Here is a 22979-nt window from a genome sequence, read left to right on the forward strand (position 1 = left end):
GGTCACTACCCACAGCTCATGACCATAGGTGAGGGTTGGAGCGTAGATCAACTGGTAAATTGAGAGCTTTGCCTTACGGCTCAGCTCCTTTTTCACTACGACAGACCGATGCAGAGCCCACATCACTGCGGACGCCGCACCGATCCGCCTGTAGATCTCACGCTCCATTCTTCCCTCACTCATGAACAAGACCCCGAGATACTTGAACTCTTCCACTTCGGGCAGGATCTCTCCCCCAACCCTGAGAGGGCACTCCACCCTTTTCCGGTTGAGGACCATGGTCTAGGATTTGGAGGTGCTGATTCTCATCCCAGCCGCTTCACACTCAGCTGCGAACCGATCCAGAGAGAGCTAAAGATCACGGCCTGATGAAGCAAACAGGACAACATCATCTGCAAAAAGCAGTGACCCAATCCTGAGTCCACCCAACCGGACCCTCTCAACGCCCTGGCTGCACTTACAAATTCTGTCCATAAAAGTTATGAACAGAATCAATGACAAAGGGTAGCCTTGGCGGAGTCCAACTCTCACTGGAAACTGGTTCGACTTACTGCCGGCAATGTGGGCCAAGCTCTGGCACCAGTTGTACAGAGACCGAACAGTCCTTACCAGGGGGTCCGGTACCCAATACCCCCCACAGGATTCCCGGAGGCACACGGTCGAACGCCTTTTCCAAGTCAACAAAACACATGTAGACTGGTTGGGCAAACTCCCATGCATCCTCCAGGACTCTGCTAAAGGTGTAGAGCTGGTCCACTCTTCCACGACCAGGACAAAAACCACACTGTTCCTCCTGAATCCGAAGTTCAACTATCCGACAGACCCTCCTCTCCAGGACCCCCGAATAGACTTTTCCTGGGAGGCTGAAGAGTGTGATCCCTCTGTAGTTGGAACACCCCCTCCGGACCCCCTTCTTAAAGAGGGGAACCACCACCCCAGTCTGCAAATCCAGAGGCACTGTCCCCGATGTCCATGCGATGCTGCAGTGGCGTGTCAACCAAGACAGTCCTACAACATCCAGAGCCTTGAAGAACTCTGGATGTATCTCATCCACTCCTGGGGCCCTGCCACCAAGGAGTTTTTTGACTACCTCAGTGACCTCTGTCCCAGAGATGGGGGAACCCACCTCTGAGTCCCCAGGCTCTGCTTCCTCATTAGAAGGCATGTTAGTGGGATTGAGGAGGTCAGCAGTGCCCCATCCCCACCATATACAGTGTTGACACTGCACTGCTTCCCCCTCCTGAGACACCAGCCAGATGTTGGACCAGAATCTCCTCAAAGCTGTCCGAAAGTCATTATCCATGGCCTCCCCAAACTTGTCCCATGCCCGAGTTTTTGCCTCAGCAGCCACCAAAGCCGTATTCCGCTTGGCCTGTCGGTACCAATTAGCTGCCTCCTGAGTCCCATAGGACAAAAGGGTCCTGTAGGACTCCTTCTTCAGCTTGACGGCATCCCTCACCGCCGGTGTCCACCAACGGGTTCAGGGATTGCCGCCACGACAGTCACTAACCACCTTATGGCCGCCGCCTCAACAATAGAGGCATGGAACATGGCCCATTCAGACTCAATTTCCCCCATCTCCTTCGGGACAAAGTCCAAGTTCTGCCGGAGGTGGGAGTTGAAGCTACTTCTGACTCAATTATCTTTATTGTGCCTCGACCACTGCCTGCACATTCATGGCAACACCACACTGCTCACATGGGGTCAGAATCAACACCATTTACCACACTTTCCCCAACTCTGTGAGCTGATTCAATGCTGAGACCCTTCAGATTTGCAACACATTCCATGAATAACCTTGAATAGATCGTATCAGACGTAAAATACCAGTGGGTTCCTGATTTTAAATCGACTCTCACTGCATACAATTACACAGGATAAGTTCAGGTTTTCTTTATCTGTTCATACCCTGCTTGGTAGCCTACTAAACATGAAACATTTCTTAATTTTCCACATTTCAGGATGTTCTTGAAATTCCAAATAACTAACTTCATATGCAAAGAACTCTTCCAAGAATTAAATGTTCTTTGTCAAGCAAGGGATGTATGAGGAACAACACAGCTCAGTAAAAGTGCCATTTTACATCCATTATTTTCAATACTGTGGTCAGTTCCAGCGCCACCACGGACTCTGTTACTAGAACATTAGAATAATCTGGATAAGAATGGGAAGTTCAGCCCAACAAAGCTCACCAGTCTTATTCACTTCATTCTTCCAAAGTAACATCAAGTAATATTTTGAAAGTCTCTAAAGTCCTACTCTCTACCACACTACTTGGTCACTTACTCCAAGTGTCTGTGGTTCTCAGTGTGAAGAAAAACCTCCTAATGTTTGTGCAAAATTTACCCTTAGCAAGTTTCCAACTGTGTCCCTGTGTTCTTGATGAACTCATTTTAAAATCACAGCCTCGATCCACTGCACTAATTCCCTTCATCATTTTAAACACTTCAGTCAGGTCTCCTCTTAAACTCCTTCTGTTAAAATTGAAAATGCTCAGCTCTTTTAATCTTTCCTCATAATTCAACCCCTGTAGCCCTGGACTTAGCCTAGTCACTCTTCTCTTGACCTTTTCTAGTGCTGCTATGTCCTTTTTGTAGCCTGGAAACCAAAACTGCACACAGGACTCCAGATGTGACCTCACCAGTGCATCATAAAGGTTGAGCAGAACCTCCTGTGACTTGTACTCCACACATCAGGGTGCTATATAACCTGGCATTCTGTTGGCCTTCTTAATGGCTTCTAAGCACTGCCCGGAAGTTGATAGTGATGAGTCCACAATAACTCCTAAATTCTTCTCATAAGGTGTACTTTCAATTTTTAGACCTCCCTATGTATATTCAAACCAAACATTTTACTTCCTACTTTATATTTATTGACATTAAATCTCATCTGCCCAAGCCTGTATGCTGTCCAAGTCTCTCTGTAGCGATTCAATAGATTCCAGATTATCTGCCAAGCCACCTATCTTGGTATGATCTGCAAACTTAACCAGTTTTTTATATAACTTGATCAGAGGCACGCGCTGATACAGTGCATTGCTGCACCCACCATATGACAAACCAATTTAGGATCCCAGATTAGCACCCAAGTGCAGCCATGCAACGGGTGACACCTCAGCACCACACTAGTTCAGATGGAATGGAACCAGTGTGAGGTTTTTAATGGTGGCTGGAGTGCCAATTCTGCCACCAACCCCCAGGTTTTTCCCTGCAGGTTGGAGGGCCTACATGCAAGGCTGGATGCAAATCAACGTCATTGCCATGTTACTTATATTCCAATTCAATTCATTTATATATCTCTCTATTATAATAAAATAATTCTGCAACAAGTTGAGACTTTTTGGAAGATGAGACAAGACTTTCTGGAAGATTGTTTCAAGTCCTGTGAGTTGAGACCTTGGCCATGGGATTTTTTCAAGTCAAGCCCTCCTCTCAGTCATTTGCAACAAACACGCTAATCTCACCTCTCATTTGTGTGAATGCTTTTGATAGAAATAATTTCTGTTGTCTTAGCTCAACTTTGAATGTTTTCCTCACTTTAGGTTCCCAATTAAAGAAGATATATTATGTCCAAATCCTATTGAAAAGTTTCATCACAAGGGGTTATCAACAGAAAAAAGGAGTAAACGGGCAATCCTAGCAGTGAGAAACGATGAAGTCAAATGAATTAACGGCAAAAATGTCGATCGGTTACACAGCAAATTGGTTAAATGTGTATGTAGACTATGCTGAAGCAGTTGGTGGTGATCGTGTGGAAGATGAAAACATCAACTTACAATATCACGAAGAATATCTACAACCGATAACACCGTCCAGTCTTCCTCTGCACAAATACTGTAGAAAGAAGGATGTATCCAAGAAAAGTAATGTAGTACATCTTCCATGGATAACATTACACAACAAAGGAGATTGTGATATGACATTTGTATTAAAACGTTAACAGTTTACCATTAGAATAGCTTTTGCAAAGACAATTAGCAAATCTCAAAGCCAAACATTCGAAAAACTTGTTTTATTTAATACTAGAAAATAACGCTAACATGATAGTGTGTTAAAGAAGCAATGAAAAAGAAAAGGAAACATTTTGAAAATAACGTAACATGATTGTCAATGTTATTGTTTTGTCACTGTTGTGAGTGATGAGTGTTGTTGTCATATATATATATATATATATTTACACACACACAACATATATATATATATATACATATATATACACATATATATATACATATATATATCTACATATATACACATACATATACACACACACATAAATACATACACACATACATACATACACACACATATATACACACAAATACATATATATATATATACATACACACACACATATATAAACATATATATACATATACATACATATCTACATATATACACACACAGCTATTTCAGTATCAGTGCAATACGCTGTTTGTTAAAACGGATGACACCCGCTCTTACGTGCAAGTCTGCGTGGATATTATGAACTATCGATTTGTTCAAGTTCTATTTAAATTTTAAATAGAAGGAATTTTTATTTAGTCGACAGAAATATCTTTGGTAGGAATGGTAAAACAGACAGGAATATTATTCCTGAATAAATCAACTCAAACCTTAAACAACTTATAATATTTTGCTCTCCATAAAAATATATCCTGTCTAAATTATACAAGTTAGAAATAAAGTAAACATTAAAAGAACAAACATTCAAATTTCTTTACTCTTATGTAATTTTATATAAAAATAAACTTAGATTTTAAATATCCCAAAAGATTTTGCTCTCCATAAAAATATATCCTGTCAAAATTATACAAATTCAAATATGAACATGCTGCATAACAAAACCTGGAAATATAAATAAAATGTGTTCCTTTCAGCAATAACAAATCAAATCATTCAGTTGTCTTTGCTCATATGTCATTTTAGAGCTGGACGCCTGGCATCTTTTTTTGGCAACAGGTTCGTTTCTGTTTGGTGTGAGGTTCTGTGTTGTGGAGATTCTCAGGATGGATTGCAGGTGCTCATCAGTGAGGCGACTCCTGTGTGCTGTTTTGTTAGTCTTTATCACTGAGAAGAGCTTCTCACACAGATATGTGCTACCAAACATGCACAAGGTTCGAGCCGCATGTAGACGGACTTTTTGTTCTTCAAAGTCACCAAAGCGCCGTGCAAACTCAGTGCGCCAGTTTATCAGCAAAGTGCGATTTGGGAACACCGTAGTGACGACTTGGTTTAACATTACTTGGCAACAGGGAAAGTGGGGCAAGTGGTTGTGTCTCCCATAAAAGCAGCTCAATTGAAATCACTTTGTGATTGTGCACGGGTAAAACGTCCGCTGAAGTGTCAGATTCTTATTTAATTCTTCTGCTTTCTGTATCTTCTGCATTGCATTCAGGTCTTTCAGGTTACCCTGATGTTTTGTTTTATAGTGCCGCCTTAGATTAAATTCTGTAATTACAGCCACATTAGCTCCACAAATGAGACACACGGGTTCAGTAAACATATACTCAGCCTCCCATCGTTTTTAAAGGCTCTATTTTCAGAATCAACTTTTCTCTTCAGCATCGTGTGAGCTAGCTTCGCAATAACTTGCAGCATCTTAAGGTAGACTTGATTAACGCGTAACTGTTCGGCAAGGCAGCTGAAGCGCTGCATTATGGGATCTGTAGTTTATTGTGTTACCAGCGCTTCATATACCCGGCTTTAATAACAATAATACAGTATATAAAATGATCTCGGGCCGGATATAATTACACGCGGGCCGGATGTGGCCCGCCCTTGAGTTTGACACATATGGACTAAATAGAACTTGAAAAGATATATTTTTTCAAATGTGATCGCAATTCAGATAGAGTTGACGCGACTACAGCCTGCATGCCTCAATAAGTCATCCTCCCTTGCCCTTACTTTTTACCGCTCATCTAATGAATACACTGAGTATGGCTTTACCAAAACAATCATTGATGGCTAATAAAGTATCCATTATTCGAGTATGTAGATCGGGTATATATATATATATATATATATATATATACCCGCGTATCGCAGCGAGAGAAGTAGTGTGTTAAAAAAGCGATAGAAAAGAAAAGGGAACATTTTAAAAATAACGTAACATGACTGTCAATATACAGTATTTGTTTTGTGAGTGTTACTGAGTGTTGCTGTCATCAAGGATTTGATTATCATTATTTCTTTCAATCAGGTTCGTATTTGTAGGATGTGTTGTGTTCAAGTTACATTCCGTGTTTGTCAATCGCTGTAAAGATGACAGGTTTCATTCATCGATTCGCTTCTTACTGCATCAATAAACAGCTCGCCTTCTTCTTTATCTGAGACCTGACACACTGCATGCACGGGTTTTTTACACTGTCTTCCTTTAGCGGACATTGACTTTTTCCAACGTGTGCTTTGTTTCCGCAGTAGTTGGATTTATGAATATGCTTGTATGTATGAGACGCTTCATATTTTTGCTGCCTTTTCAATTGTGTAATTCGGTTTTGTTCAGCTTTTGGAACTGTTGCTTTTATCTGTGCACTGCGCCAGTTCACGTGAGCCGCTCGTGTACATGCATCGAAGGTTCCCAGCTGTGCTGGTGCCATCTCGCTATGTCCATGGCTGTATTTAATGTTACCTTAGTCCTGGCACTTAAAACTTTCTCTCGCAGTTTCGCTGAGTTTGTGTCAAACACCACCCTGACCATCTCATCTTCCTCTCCATAAGCACAGTCCTTCACCCGTGAATATTTAGTGGCAGTTTGCTATTGGATTGCCGCTGACGGACGGCCTTATATGGGCAGGCACTAAATTACAAACGCCAGCGCAGCCTGTCTATGAACTTAATTTAAAGTGTAGGTTTACATCGTGCTTTGTTTCAAGTAGCAGAACTCATGAATATGGTTGTATATGTCACTCGCTCGCTTCTTATTGTTTCGCTGCCTTCTCGAATTATATAATGCATGTTTTCTTCAGCGCTTTTGAGGTCTTCCTGGTTTTCTATGTACTGCGGATTACGGGAGGCGTGATGATGTCACACGAAACTCCGCCCACGGCGTTGAAGCTCATCTCCATTACAGTAAATGGGGAAAAACTGCTTCCAGTTATGACCATTACGCGTAGAATTTCGATATAAAACCTGCCCAACTTTTGTAAGGAAGCTGTAAGGAATGAACCTGCCAAATTTCAGCCTTCCACCCACACGGGAAGTTGGAGAATTAGTGATGAGTCAGTGAGTGAGTGAGTGAGTGAGTGAGGGCTTTGCCTTTTATTAGTATAGATAGAGAAAAAAATGAAATCCAGTCATAGGCAGTTATACGTTGCGTTGTCACGATGAAAGTCCAAACACAGAATCAAAATTCAATGTGATATTGACAAAATGTAATTAAAAAAATGTTTTAATGAAGTTTTACAGTAAAAGTGTAAGTTTAAAAAGTATCTGTGTGTTAATTTCAAAGCCAAATGGAACGAAATCGTATTACACAACGAATAACTCTAACGCAACATGAAAAACAATTTACTTTCAAATTATTACATTTTACTCTTTTTTTAATGTGGCTAGTTACTCGCTGTGATGTAAAATAGTTAGTTCTATTATGCATATGTAACAATTCCCATGAAAATAACAATCTGTTTGAATTGTACATCCGTATCCCCATACACAAGTGGCAGAACCACAAAGAGGCTAGCACGTAGCGCAGACATGGGGCTTGGCAAGTGAAGCGAGCAGGTGGCAAAGCCTCCTATTTTATATTAAAAATAGCAGCGACCCTAGCACTAACCCCTGAGTGGACACCACCCTTAACATCAGCTAGTTCTGATGAGGTTCTTCAAACCATCGTCCTCCTCTTCTTGTGTCTGAGCCCATTCTGCACACATCTACACACAACACCCTAAACTCTCATTCCTTTTAGTTTCCTCTCATGCGGCACCTTAACAAATGCTTTCTGAAAGTCATGATATAAATAATATCATGTGCTCCACTTTGATCGTATCCTTTTGTTGCTTCCTCATAGAATTCCAACATGTTGGTAAAAGATGACCTCCCTCTTCTGAATCTGTGCTGACCTGTAATGAGCTGTTTGCTGTTTACGTGGATGAGGCACTTTATCCAATAAAGCTATGGATTATAAGAATGGCCACTTGCCTTACAAGCCAGTACGCCTCTCAGGTTGTTACCCAGCCGTTAGAGTGGGTTTGTTTCCCTCTTTCCATTTAGCAGATCTCTGTCCCAAGTCTTTCCACCGTCAGCAGTTCAACTCCATGCTTCTTCAGGTCTTACCATCCTGTTAACTCCACAAAGTGAGCTGATGTCCATTTCACTAGAATGCTTTGCCTGTATGTGGGCTCATTGAAGTATTGTGCTGTTGCCTTCTCCACGAAGATTAAAGCACATCAGAGGCCAGTAGTGGACAGACTCAAATTTATTAGGACAGACAAAATGGGACAGATACATTCAAATTAGAAAGTCATCTGAAAACATCAACATTCCAGTTTTAACTTGAGAAAAAAAACATTCAAAGCTCACGATACACTTTAAGTCTAAAGGTCTAGAGATCGAGCTACACTGAAGACTAGTAAATAAAATCCCCTTGATGCAAGTAAACGCAGCCAGAGAGCCACAGATGGCTTTAGATAGTGTTATTTTTTTTTTTCTGTTTACAAAGTAAAAATAATAAAGTCAACAAATGAGAAATCGGCAAAGATGGCCACCGATGCTACTGTGCATTGCAGACTATAGAGGAGCCCTAATCGCAAATGTAGGTTTGTTAAATGAAAAGGGTGAGGACTCAACTGATGTTCGTTGCTTTAAGACTGGAGGTTTAGGTGACTGATGTGACACTTGGGAGGGGTGCCTAGGTGTTGTCACTGCCCTCTACTGCGCAAAGGCTGCTTGAAACCTGAAGGACCCCCGCAGCTCTTTAGTTTCTAAAAGCACTTAAGAAAGGGTCTTTATTCACGGCGCCGTCTCCCGAGACTCCACACATGATGGATGGGTGTAATTTACAGCGCAGTGTGGGAAGACGGAGAAGTTCTCTTTGCTGTTGTGCTGTGGATATTTACATTGAAAAGAAAAGCACTTTAGAAGTTTCCCGTGTGATTAGCTACTTCACCTGCGATGACTCGCAGAGTGCTACATTAAGTAAAGATCTGTGCAGATGATTACAGTCAAACCTACTCAATCCATTCCAGGGTCACTCTTAGAGGGGGTCAGTACTGGAGAAACAGCAGGGTCCAGCCCCGGAGAAGTCCTCAACCTACCACTGGACCTGAACACGCAGATCTCCACTCAGGTACCGACAACATGGCCAACTTAGTGTCACCACTTCACCTAAGCCACAAGTCCGGGGGATGTGGGAAGAACATTCATTAGGTACAAAAAGGACTTGGATGAACCTGAGATGATAGATCCATGAAGTAGTAGAGCTAACCACTGAGCAACTTTGCTGCTCTCCTACTCATATATCATTTTTGTATCCGTAAACTTGGAAACATGAGCATCAGGGGAGCATTAGGATTGTATTTTGTCCAAACATTCCATCCATCCATTCATCCATCTATTTCATAAACCCATTTTATTCTAAATAGGGTTGTGGGGTATTTGGAGGCCATCCAAGAAAGCATCAAGTGAAAGGCTGGAATGACATCCAGACAGGCCGCCAGTCCATCACAGGGTGAACACACACCTCACATTATGGCGAATTTAGCAATGCCAATCCACCTAACCTGCAGGTCTTTTGGAAAGAAACCAGAGCTCCTGGAGGAAAACCACACATACAAGGGGAAAGGAGAACATGGAAACTCCATGCTGGGATCATCTGTAATATGAACCCCAGTCTCCTTGTAGTAATGGCAGCAGCACTACCACTACACCACCCCTGGCTATGGTTGATGACTCTCAATCTTGTAAACCAGATGGAAGTAAGCTGCTGCCCTGTGCAGTGTTTGTGGTGGAGTAGTCAAAGCCCACAGCTGAAGGTGTGATCTGTCTTTGTGCTTTGACTACCCCAATTTTACACTTTATTTTTTGATTGATTTTTGGGAGGTTCTTTTTTCATCCATCCATCCATCCATCCATCTTCTAAACAGTTTATACAGTTCTTGGTCAAGGTGGAAGCTTCACTGCCTAAGAAGGAGCAGAGGAGATGGATGATGGGAACAATGAAGGGCCAAAGTGAGGATAAAACTAAGTTGAATTCAGAACCAGCTGGCCTCTAGATAACCAGGAATGTTCAATCAGTTTTAAAAAATCTGGATGGACTGTCACCCCTTATGAAGTGTCTTAGCCTGGCCACAGGCTCACTCCTATACAGTAGAGACAAAGCTTCCAATAAAGCTAGCAGATATGTCTGTGGGATGTGAGTACTCAAAGAAAAACCAACGTGTGCACACAAGGAGAACATGTAAAGTCCATGGAGTGTAAAGAATAATCCATTCACTACCTATACTCTTAAAAAGTAAAGTTCTCAGAGTGCTTCCATAGGGGAACCATTTTTGGCTCTCACAAGAACCACCTACATGAAAGTTCCACAGAAACCTTTAGATTCCATAACAGGGACCATAAATCACCATTATTAGATGGGAGTAGATTTGTAGAATTCAAGTGGGCTCATGATTTGTAAAGGAGAATAACACAGGCCAGGTCTTCATCTCTTCATATCCTGCCAGGTAGGCTGCTATACATTAAAGATTTCTATTTTGGGTTGGACAGTGTCAGTCCTGGAGCTCCGCAGTGGCTGCAGGTTGAGTGTCTTAATAAGAAGTCAATTATTGCTGTTGATGCATTTATTGCTCAAGCGACATTTTTATGCTTTATTTTAATTGTCTTGTTTGTTAAGATTCCCCACCACGGATTGCTTATTTTAGTCGGAAACAGCTGCATTCACCATTTCTATCCATCCATCCATCCATTATCCAACCCACTATATCCTAACTACAGGGTCACGGGGGTCTGCTGGAGCTAATCCCAGCCAACACAGGGCGCAAGGCAGGAAACATACACCGGGCAGGGTGCCAGCCCATCACATCATTTCTATTAGCAATAAAATACAAATGACATAGGAACCAGCAGATGTCCGTCTAAATTGTTTCCATCTATAGCTGTATGTATTCATCGTAGGCTATCAAGTTTGATAAAATATTTGAATGACTCAGAATTAGTCATCCATTTCAGGTTACAAATCATTGGGATCATATCCTTAAGAAAGAAGAACAAACATCTAAGATATAAGAATGACCTGACCTGGCAGAAGAAGCCATAAAACTAAAGAAGATCAGTTATTGGCCAGGACTGGTTTCTAGTTAAGGAGAAATCTACAGCCGCCACGGCCCACCAGGACTGATTTTGCAGACCCTTGCCTTAGACCAAGTGGACGCTAACGTTTATGACTCAATGCCCAGGGACTTTGTGGTTCAGTGTACTCACCATCAAAATCTTGAAACACATACCGTAGACCAATAGCCCACCTAACATGTACATAGAACTACTTTATATACCGAGGTGTCGAACTCCAGTCCTGGAGGGCCACAGTGGCTGTAGATTTTCATTCTAACCATCTTCTTAGTTAACTTTTTTTTGCCTTAGTTTTAATTAACTTGACTCAGGCCCCTTAGTTGTTTCTTTTTCCTTATTTAGCAGCCAAACAATAATGAAACACAAAACAAGCCACCACGTGACCAGCTCACCTGTGTCTGTCACACAATATGTGAAAATAAAGAGAGGTGAGGGTCTCACTAAGGTTGATCTCTCAAGTCACCAAAACAATTTAACTCTGTTCTTAGAAAAACCAGAAAATCAACTGTTTTAGGAATGTCTGCTGTAGCATAATGACAGCGGCAACACACCCTGGAATTAAATAACGGGGTTTAATTAACAGCAAGAATTGGCTTCTCATTAAGAAGTTGGTTAGAGTGAAATGGGTTGGAGTTTGAAGCTCCAGTTTTGCCAGTCATCTGTTGGCTTGTTTCATGTGTCATTGCTGTTTGGCTGTCATTTAATGAAGAAAAGAATCAATTTAGAGGATGGAATCTTTAAAAACAGGGCTATTAAAATGAAGGAAAAAGAAGTGAAAACTGGTTACTGATTAGGAAAAGGGTCAGACTGAATACCTGCAGCCACCATGGCCCTCCAGGCCCAGAGTTCGACACCCCTGGTTTATATTATATAGTCCGAGCTCCACTGCCATCATCGTTAATTGATGTGGGAGAAAATGAAAAAAAAATCTATTAAGTGCGGAGCGAGCTTTAGTTATTATAAGAGTGGGTTGAGAAGAGCCTGTGATTCACTTCTAATTGGCTTCTGTTCCTTCAGGCCAGGAGGCGAGCCACCGAATGACGCTGGAGCTCAGTGCTCTGCAGCAGCTTGTCAGCTTCCATAATTAGTTACACTTCCCTGTCCTGCCCGAACCAGAATTATTTATTATTGTAATGGAGAAGACATGAAAAAAAATAAGGATGATAAGTTCATGAAGACCCTATTGGATATGTGATCCAGTAAGCAATCTTGGACTTATAGCAGTAGGTACAACTTCTCACAGGGCACACATGTCACACTGGGCCACCGCTAATAATGCTTTAGGATAAGACTAATGGGAAGGCAAACACCTGACCTCATGTGAAATGATCAGCAGATAACAAGATCAAGAGTGGGGTTATAAAGCCATCAGAAGTTTCAAAACTGGGTAATGACAGGAATACCAAAGTAACTTCAACAGAGTGAGCAGGTAGAGCACATCCATTAGTTAGGATCTCTGGCTGCAGACGGCTGAACCCGACCAAGAGAGAGGTAAACTAATAGTGAGTTGGGGAGACGTGGACCATGAAGAAGGGACAAGAGACATGACCAAGGAGGTAAAAATGATGAGAATCAAGTGGAGAATCTACACTGATCTGTTTAGTTGAAGCTGTTTTTTGTTTTCCTTTCCCTGAACATTTTTTAGAATTGTTGATATCAAGTGGGGTTCTCTGTGCCAGTCCATCGCACATTCATGAAAACACCCCCAAGGCAGGCACCTGTTAATGTTTTCTGCTTAAAGAGCTAATTCTGTCACAGATTAAGATTTAATGTAGGATGAAATGACGGCTACATGGAACCTGGGGTGAGTTAAGGTGGGAAAAGCCGAGCGCTGGATACTCCTGCATTCTGTAAATTTGCATCAGGGTGCGTTTTTGGTATTTTCCGTAAACACATAAATGACAGGGTCCCATCAGTGGCTCTGTGTGAAAGCAGAGTTTCAGACTCCATAGCGGAGTAAGAAACTAGCAGACAACTAGAGAGTTAAACTCAATTTATACTTAGTGCGTTAGGCTTGTGTGCAGAGTGTGGTGAAAAGTGAGCACACACTCCGCGACCAAAATGCATTTATACTTATGATGGCCGTATTTGGTTAATGTCACATAATAGATGGCTAAGCTCAAGGAGACAGCTATGGCTTTAGTGGAAGTAGATAACCAGCCCAGCACTTTTAGAATAGGTGGGATATCCTTCTCGCTATATTTGCCCCTTTTTTTACTTTTCCTCTTTGATGGATTTGCCCCTTGCATTTTTTTATGTTTACTTTCCTACCACTTTGGCTTTTTTTAGTGCTATTTATAATTTCCTTCCATGAATCTGTTCTTACCTGAGCACCTTTGCAGTTCCAGACAGACAGGAATCATCCAGGTGCCTATTTGCCTCAATTCTGCCAGCAGCCTCTCCTCAAATTTCACCATTTTGGAAATACGGTGCCATGCTTGCATCACCACATCATCGGTAAAAATTCTGGGGCGTGCCTCAGCGTCGTACAATGGTATTGTTAGTGAGCCCTAGTGACCACTGGGGACATGTTAAGTGCAAACCAGTCCTTAAAATGATGGAAGCACCTTCTTGACCTGAACATTCCATAGGATGAAATATTCTGTCCAGTAACATTAATGGTCCACCTTACACTCTTCATATTGTGGAAGAATATATGCTCAGTTTGTAGGGATCTCTTCAAGGTTTGTATTCAGCTCTGTTATCTTTAAATCCTATCACTAGGAAAATATATGTTGTTCAACAATAAGTAACAAACTGAATTTCATGCATGTCAAATAGTTTCATACTAGTTATTTTCTTTAAGTGTTAGCCAAATCTGTATCTTTAAAGGTACTTATTAAGGATAATATACTTAGAAAATATATCCTGAATATATAATATATTAAGTCAGAGCAGTGGGATTGCGTTGGTTTGGACATGTGCAGAGGAAAGATGATTGGTATATTGGGAAAAGGGTGCTAAGGATAGAGCTGCCAAGTAAGAGGAAAAGAGGAAGGCCTAAGATGAGGTTTATGGATGTGGTGAGAGAAGACATGAAGGTGATGGGTGTAACAGAACAAGACAATGAGGACAAGAAGATATGAAAAAAGATGGTCCGCTGTGAAAACAACCAATGGAAGCAGCCGAAACAAGAAGAAGATGATACTTATAAAATATATCCACAGGCAGACATTGGAGTTATTGGGAAAAGGATGCTAAGGATAGAACTGCCAAGTAAGAGGAAAAGAGGAAGGCCTAAGAGAAGGTTTATGGATGTGGTGAGTGAGAACATGCAGGTGGTGGGTGTGACAAAGCAAGATGATGAGGACAGGAAGATATGGAACAAGATGATCCGCTGTGGCAACCCCTAAAGGAAGCAGCCAAAAGAAGATAACAAACATACCTATAAAATATATCCACAGGCAGACATTAGAGTTATTGGGAAAAGTGTGCTAAGGATAGAGCTGCCAAGTAAGAGGAAAAGAGGAAGGCCTAAGAGAAGGTTTATGGATTATGGATGTGATGAGTGAGGACATGAAGGTGATGTGTGTGACAGAACAAGACGACGAGGACAAGAAGATATGGAACAAGATGATCTGCTGTGGCGACCCCTAACAGGAGCAGCGGAAAGAAGATGAAGAAGATACTTATAAAATATATCCAAAGGCAGACATTAGAGTTATGTGAAGGCAATATTTTGTTCTTATGAAAGGAATAACTTAACAGTCCAGGCCGTTACTGATTAGACAATTAATGGTCTCTGTAAGCAATACAGCTGTTAAATGTGTGCTAACTAAGGGTCACCGGACATGACTTAACTCTTGTATGTATGAACTAGGCAGGTTGACATTGATTTATGGAATGGTAATGGGGGGTTAAGCTATAAAGGGTGTACACTGTGTTAACTGACCATTCAGAACTTTACGCTAGAGGTCTGGATTAGTATTAATGCTATTAAAGAACTCCTTTGGTTCAGTTAAAACATTGTGGCTTATTTTCTTCCATATTGGGTGGTGTGGTGGCTAAGAAAAAAGCTTAGGGTTATGGGAGAGTTATCTCACTCAGGAGTCATGACGACTATTAAGTAGGTTTGTCTCGTAGCGATCAGGTTTTGCTGTAGGGAGGGTCTCACATTTTGTGACACTATGGTGTAGCGCTGCAGGCCACAGCCAGACCCTTCCTGGAGTTTAAAAATGGAGACATAAAAATGCAATCTGATTGACTGTTCATTGGAGCTCCTTAAACGAACAGCATCTAGTTGCAGGCCTCCAGAGATCTGCTCCACTGAGGAGCTATTCCATGTTATGTGATTGATCTGGTCACGTTCACCTTTCTCCTCACGTCCATTTCAAGGTGTACCTCGCTCATCATTCTCATTAAACATATTTACCATAGGGTTACATTTAGGGTTGTGGGAGAGTTATCGGTAATGATGACTACCAAGTAGGCATTGTTTTGTAGTGATCATGTCATGTTGCAGGTTAGCTACACTATGCTGCAATGCTGCAAGCCACAGTCAGACCCTTCTCAGAATTTTCACTGTGGAAATCATGTCACAAAAACATGAAAACTGATTGGCTGTTCGGCAGAACTCCAAAATTGCAGCGCACCAGAGGTCTGCAGCTAGACCCGTCTCGGCCAATGAAATCAAATGGTAAAGGCTGAGATCTAACGTGTTAAAATAGAACTCCCCTAAGGGGAGAGGATTAGTCAAAGAAGTGTATTTACCAGAGAATATGAATGTGGAATTGTATTTATTTTCAGGGAGCTGCCTCTAATGTCTCCGCAATGCACGATCAGGCCATGGGGACGCATTCAGAAAATGTTTACAAAGTCCGACGAACCAAAAAGACACACGACTGCACACGGTAGCAAACACTGTACATGCTCATTGTGATCGGCATACTGCGCCTGTTTCATTACACACTTGAAGGAACTGACTGCAGACTATCCCGTGATCTCATCCCGTCAACCCATCCTGCCCCTCTGGCGATACGGCATGTTTTCAAAGCAGACACGTGACATAAGGAGAGCGAGTTCTTAATAGCCTTGGGTGCACCTATTGGCCAAGAGGGCCTAATTTTGTAAGTCGGTTCAGATACAAATGTCTGCTAAGTGAGAAATTGTAAATTGGGATCTTGAATGTTCCGCCTCCATTCTTCCTCTTACACTTGCTTGCGGATCTCAGTGTCAGGACCCCACTTGAAAAAGAATTAGTAGATTGTATTATGGACCTGGGCCGGTACATTACTTACAATGAAACCTAAAATCGAGGTGCATCGGTTGATTTGGCTATTAACAACAGAGGGTAAATGGCTCTCCCATTATGTCCCCCTACCTACAATTGTGCTCGCTTACAAGCATGTTGGTAAGTGGCCGAGTGCTAATCAAGTTTCACGTATTTCTCCGGCAGTTTGTCCAAGTCACCCGACACTAATCACCTCCTGGTTTCCGTTCTTGGGCCTGAAAATGTTAGTCATATAAAACCTGCAACTGAAAAAGCCATGCCTACATGTCAAAGAGGCAAGAAAGCCATTGGTCAGTTCACAACAGAAGATGTGTCCACAAGTCTCTCATTAGTAGCGTCTGCGCCGTCAAAGACCCGATTGGCTGTAACCTTTTTGAACTCTGGCAGTATTGTGATACTGGCGTCACCTGTCAGTCGGTTGGCTGTAGAAGTAAAGTGAGAAACAGGAATTTCTCACAAAGAACTCACACCAGTGGACTCTTAGGCCACCACGGGAAACTGTCAGTCAAACAAAGGAGTTAGAGAGCGCGGTTAGAGTTGTGAGAAAGTGTGCGTAGAGGAGAGAAAAAGATTTTTGTTCTGTTGAGTTGGTACAGTTTAAAGGAGAGTGTGTTTGTGTTTTGTTCTCTTTTTTCTTTTTCTTTCTTTTTTTTTTTTTTTTGCTCATTTTACATTGCGAAAAAAAGTTACGAGTGGAATGGCTTAAGATCTGTGCAGTCAATGACAGTCCCTGAAACGGCAGCCGGCCACTACCAGACATAGCCAGTCTCGTCCTCTTTATCATCTTCCTCATCCTCGTCGTCCTCAATGGCGCCTCGTGGACGAATTCGGGCCTTCTTTTCTTTCTGTTTTCCTGCCCGCTCTCGGTCATCTTCTTGATCGTCGATGAGAACCACAGCACCACCACTGCCAAAATCTCCAGAGGTCTCCTGATCTTCATCTACAAACCAAAAGAAAGGAGAGGATCGGTGAACACTCCTGACTCGGCCTCAGACAGACCTTAAATTCACAGAACACTTCACCTTCCTATTTTAATTGTCATACGTAACCATCCATCCATCAAGAGCTCCAGAGAGCCACAGCTTGGTATTTGGTATAAATGGCACAGCAGTCCAGATCATGGTGGAAATTCAAAGTGATCAGCTAACTTTGGAGTGTTGGGAAAAACTCTCGAAGGCAGGGTGGCAATGTTAAATTACCCATCTTTAAGTGAATGCTCAGATTGATGGGTCACAACCCATTCTATGGTGATGTTCTGCTCTGCTTCCATGTTAAGCCATGGCTTCCTATTAACCCCCCTACAGTACAATGGAAAGGGTGGGTGAACTCAGAGATTGGGTAGAATGAATGCTAGTTTGTGCCAGTCACGGATGGGTTAGCACACTGAGTGAGATGGTGGTTACCTTAACCAGCAAGGTGGACTTCAGAATGGATGGACCACGTGGATGGATGTCCCGCCCAACACAGGTGGTCAGGGCCGTCTTAATGTATGGGCATGCTGGGTAGTTCCCCAGGGGGCCCACGAGCATAGGGGCCCACGTTTTTTCTGATGCCTATGTAAGTTTCTGTTTTGCTTAAAAACAGGGGCCCCAGTGCTCTACTTTGCCCGGGGGGCCTTTGATGTTGTTAAGACAGCCCTACGGGTGGCACTCCCTTTCCTGTTTGTGAGGCTACTATAATGTAAGGACAAAGGAAAACTACTACCCAGGACCATGTGCTTGTCCTGGTTACAGTGCCTGGTAGAACAGCTCTGCTGGAACTCCCATCTGTACACCTGTACGGCAGCATTAGAGCTCTGGTCCCTATGGTCACCCCTGGCGGAGGACCTGAGTCCAGTGAGGGAGCTCACCTGTCCTATAGAAGTTCTGCTCGACCCAAAAGTGCCTCCCGGTGAACAGGAAGTACTTCTGAATCAGGGTTGATCTCCTCCACCCCACCCGGGCAAATTGAAGTTGGGAGAGGAGGAGGACAAAGCTCACTTGAGAAAGGGTAGACATAGAGGTGGAGGAGAAGTAGGAAAAGAAGAAAAGAAAATTATATTGCTTATCATGGAACAAAAAAGGCAAGTTTTAAGGCATTCCTCTTCAAAACCGGGACTATTGTGGGTCTATAATCTTCCTTCAAGAGTATTGCAGAAAGAAAGTAACTGAAGACGTTAAAGCACAGAATAACCACAATCTCCTTAAACCTAGGACCTTTTGAAGTATCCCCCTTTATACACTGTCACACGCGCGACAGGCTTACTTGATAACAATATTACCCCGGACCACCAGGGGGTGGTGTACTATAACGGTACCTCTTCTTCTTGTTGTAAGGGAAAACACAAAGAGATTCTCATAAATGGTCTGGGGCACCTGAAGGCAAACCCCATATACAGGGGGTCCTCGGGTTACGACACAGTTCAGTGATGTAATCCAAACTTTGGTGTAAGTCGAAACACACCCTAGCCTAAGTCACTTACCTCTCCTAACACATTTGCAAAATCATAATCTAGAACATAAAAACACAACTAAGCCACAGAAAAAGGAAAAGGACATAAATATACTGTACTGTACGCTATACTGTAGTAACAGAAAAAATGAGTGTAAAAAAAATACTTACCTTTATTCCTTCTCACGTCTCAATTTTTTAAAGTTTTAATGGGAGTAAGCGTTGTAAACTCGAAACGTTGTATGTCAAGACGTTGTAACCTGAGGACCCCCTGTATTGAAAAGAACATCGTGTGGCAAATCTCTCATTCATTGACTACAGAGGGAAAACTCTGTAGAAAGAATGATTGACAGGCCAACATCCATGACGTCACTTCCGCGTACCCACCAACTGTACCCGCCTCTTCCTCCCAGAAACCACCATAGCAATGCTATCATAGCCCACCATATTGACTGTCTCTGTGTGGAAATCGAGTCTGCCCCAAGATGGTGGTATCTTAGGTTATGATGGTTTCTGGGAGGAAGAGGTGGGTACAGAGTACAGAGTTTCCCCTCTGAATTCAATGAATGACCGATTTCCATCCATCCATTTTCTAATCCGAATACAGGATCACGGGGATCTGCTGTAGCCAATCCCAGCCAGCACAGGGCACAAGGCAGGAACCAATCCTGGGCAGGGTGCCAACCCACCACAGGACACACACAAACACACCCACACACCAAGCACACACTAAGGCCAATTTAGAATCACCAATCCACCTAACCTGCATGTCTTTGGATTGTGGGAGGAAACCAACGCAGACACGGGGAGAACATGCAAACTCCACGCAGGGAGGACCCGGGAAGCGAACCCGGGTCTCCTAACTGCGAGGCAGCAGCGCTACCCACTGCACCACCATGCCGCCCCGAATGACCGATTTACCACGCATTTTTCTTTTCAATATACGGGGTTTACTTTTGGGTGTCCCAGACCCTTTATGAGAATCTCTTTGTGTTTTCCCTTACAACAAGAAGAAGAAGACATAATGTTATAGTACACCACTATCAAGTAAGCCTGTCGCGCGTGTGACAGTGTATAAAGGGGAATACTTCAAAAGGTCATTGGTTTAAGGAGATTGTGGTTATCCTGCGCTTTAACATCTTCAGTTACTTTCTTTCTGCATTACTCCTGAAGGAAGATCGGTTGGTCAGTTGGTCTGTACGCGGACGGGACATCACGGATGTTGGCCTGCCAATCATTCTTTCTACAGAGTTACCAGGCCAAGATCCATGACATCACCTCTGGGTACTGACCAACTATACCTGCCTCTTCCTCCCAGAAACCATCATAGTCAAAGATACTGCCATCTTGGGGCAGACTCGATTTCCACAAGGAGATAGTCAGCGAATGAGCGATTTACCACTTGTTTTTCTTTTCAATATACGGGGTTTGCCTTCGGGTGCCCCAGACCCTTTATGAGAATCTCTTTGTGTTTTCTCTTATAGCACTAATTATCACTTTTATTTATATGTCTGATTGTTTGTTGGTAGGCATTGTGTGAACAGCTGACCCCCTTACCACATGTCGGATTCCCTTGCTTCCTGGAGCCTGCGATCTCATTGCCGTATTTATCAACACACCAGCATTGTCCGGTGCTGCCATGGCACTGCGTCGGCTTGTAGTAACCCTCCTCGTTGCAGCGTGGGACAAAAACACCTAGAAGACACAGATCACAGGTTTATGGATTTATCAATCAAATAAGTAATATGAGTTTTTAAGCACTGAAGACAACGTTAAAAAATGTAAAAAAGATTTGAGTCGGATGTGGAAACCAGGGGTGCTCCAGCTCCCCCAACCCGACACAGGCAGACGGAGACACGAGGTCCAGCACAGCACACTTTTATTTACAAGTGGGGGAATGCTTTTTTCCCTCGCCCCCACAGCAGCACTGTACAACACAGCACCAACTTCACAGTCCCTTCTTCCTTCTTTTTCCTCTCCTTTCCGCCTCCAGCTTCATCCCTCTTCCTCCCGAATGGAGTGAGGCGCATCCTTTCATGTTACACCTGGGAGTGCTCTAGGTGGCTCATCGGGGTTAACTGGAATGACTCCCAGTTGTGATGGAAACCCAAAGTAGGGTTCAACAGCTCCCCCTGGAGGCCCCAACAGAACCCAACAGTTCTGTGCCAAAGCGTGGCCTAAGGCAGGGGTCCTCAATCCCAGTCCTGGAGAGCCGCAGTGGCTGCAGGTTTTTGTTCTGACCTGGTTGCTTAATTAGAAAGCAGTTCTTGCCAATAAAGCACTAACAAGCTATGAAATTAAATTAACTCTGCTATGTCAGGTCATTCTCATATCCTAGATTTTCTTTCCCTTTCTAGCATGCAAATGATTTGAAGGCTAAAATGGTCGAGTAATTCTCAGTCCTTCACTTTTTTCTCTTCATTTTTCTTCCAAGTATTTAATCAAACCCAATAGTGCAGATAAATACACACAGGTGTAAATGTAACTAAGCTAAATAGAGAAATGCTGTTCTCTCTTGTCATTTGCATGTTATTGATAATAAGGAGCAATTAAAATAGCTGTTTAAGACAAAATTAAGCAATAAGGGCTCAAAATCACTAAAGTGAAGCAGAAGTGTTACTTTAGCAATAAATGCTTTTTATTAAGCAACTGGGTTGGAGCAAAAACCTGCAGCCACTGCGGCTCTCCAGGACCGTGATTGAGGGAATCTCCCAGGAGGGCTGCCCTCTTTTGTCCCGGGGAAGGTAGTGCCTTGTGGATGCTCTCTCATCCAGCTGGCGTCCCGGCCGTGGACGTCCATCACAAGAGATGAACCCTTCCCGTTTAGTCTGAAAAGCGTTGTCACTCTTCATCTAATTAATTGTCTAGAAACAAACATTAAGACTTATACACCCTGACACAAATCACACTTTAAAATTGCTCTTTGTCATTTCTGTGTTCCTAGAACATTAGAACACTCTAGACAAGAACGGGCCATTCAGTCCAACAAAGCTCGCCTGTCCTATCCATTTATTTCTTCCAGAAAAACATCAAGTCAGGTTTTGAAAGTCCCTAAAGTCCTACTGTCTATCTACCACACTACTTGGTCGCTTATAACCAATTGTCTATTGTTCTCCGTGTAAAGATAGACTTCCTAATGTTTGAGTGAAATTTACCCCTAACAAGTTTCCAACTGTGTCCCTGTGTTCCTGATGAACTCATTTTAAAATAACAGTCTCGATCCACTGGACTAATTCCCTTCATAATTTTAAACACTTCAATCAGGTCACCTCTTAATCTTCTTTTGCTTAAACTGTAAAGGCTCAGGTTTTTTAATCTTCCTTCATAATTCATCCCCTGTAGTCCTGGAATCAGCCGAGTCGCTCTTCTCTGTTCTAGGAAATACTTATGAAGGCTTTGAAATCACCAGCACAAGAGAAACCCCAACTACATATACTGTTTGCCTCATCTTCATGTCTTGTTATGCAAGATGTCAAACTTTTAGGCCCACTAGCCCTGAAAACCCCTCAGTTTCAGGCCATTTCTGAACCCTATTTTGTACAGGAAATTACACGTTTATGATAAAGAGTAAACCAATGGGTGTCTGTAGCAAAAATGATCAGAAGGACACCCACTGGCCCACAGGGGTTCACCCCCTAATGCATGGGTGTCAAACTCCAGTCCTGGAGGGCCGCAGTGGCTGCAGGTTTTCATTCTAACCATCTTCTTCATTAGTGACCTGTTTTTGCTGCTAATTAACTTCTTTTTCTTTAGTTTTAATTCACTTGACTCAGGCCCCTTAGTTGTCTCTTTTTCCTTAATTAGCATCCAAACAATAAGGAGATGGGCAGCATGGTGGTACAGTGGAGTCCTGGGTTCACTTCCCAGGTCCTCCCTGCGTGGAGTTTGCATGTTCTCCCCGTGTCTGCGTGGATTTTCTCCGGGTGCTCCAGTTTCCTCCCACAGTCCAAAGACACGCAGGTTAGGTGCATTGGCGATTCTAAATTGTCCCTAGTGTGTGCTTGGTGTGTGTGTGTGTGTGTGCCCTGTGG

General features: G+C 42.8%; 1 protein-coding gene across 2 annotated transcripts in view; it reads right to left on the reverse strand.

Moving 5' to 3' along the window:
- Positions 1-15304: 15304 nt before the first annotated feature.
- The window catches only part of spock1 (SPARC (osteonectin), cwcv and kazal like domains proteoglycan 1), a 605301-nt gene continuing 597626 nt past the window's right edge, over positions 15305-22979 (reverse strand). For both annotated transcript variants that reach the window (XM_039774114.1, XM_039774113.1), the window contains 2 exons: positions 20506-20643; positions 15305-17458 (listed from right to left, as the gene is read on the reverse strand). In XM_039774114.1, the coding sequence (XP_039630048.1) occupies positions 17268-17458; positions 20506-20643 (329 nt within the window). In that variant the 3' untranslated portion in view covers positions 15305-17267. The remainder of the gene's footprint in view (positions 17459-20505; positions 20644-22979) is intronic.

The sequence above is a fragment of the Polypterus senegalus genome, chromosome 13, assembly GCF_016835505.1.
Source record: "Polypterus senegalus isolate Bchr_013 chromosome 13, ASM1683550v1, whole genome shotgun sequence".
In the NCBI taxonomy this organism is placed as follows: Eukaryota; Metazoa; Chordata; class Cladistia; order Polypteriformes; family Polypteridae; genus Polypterus; species Polypterus senegalus.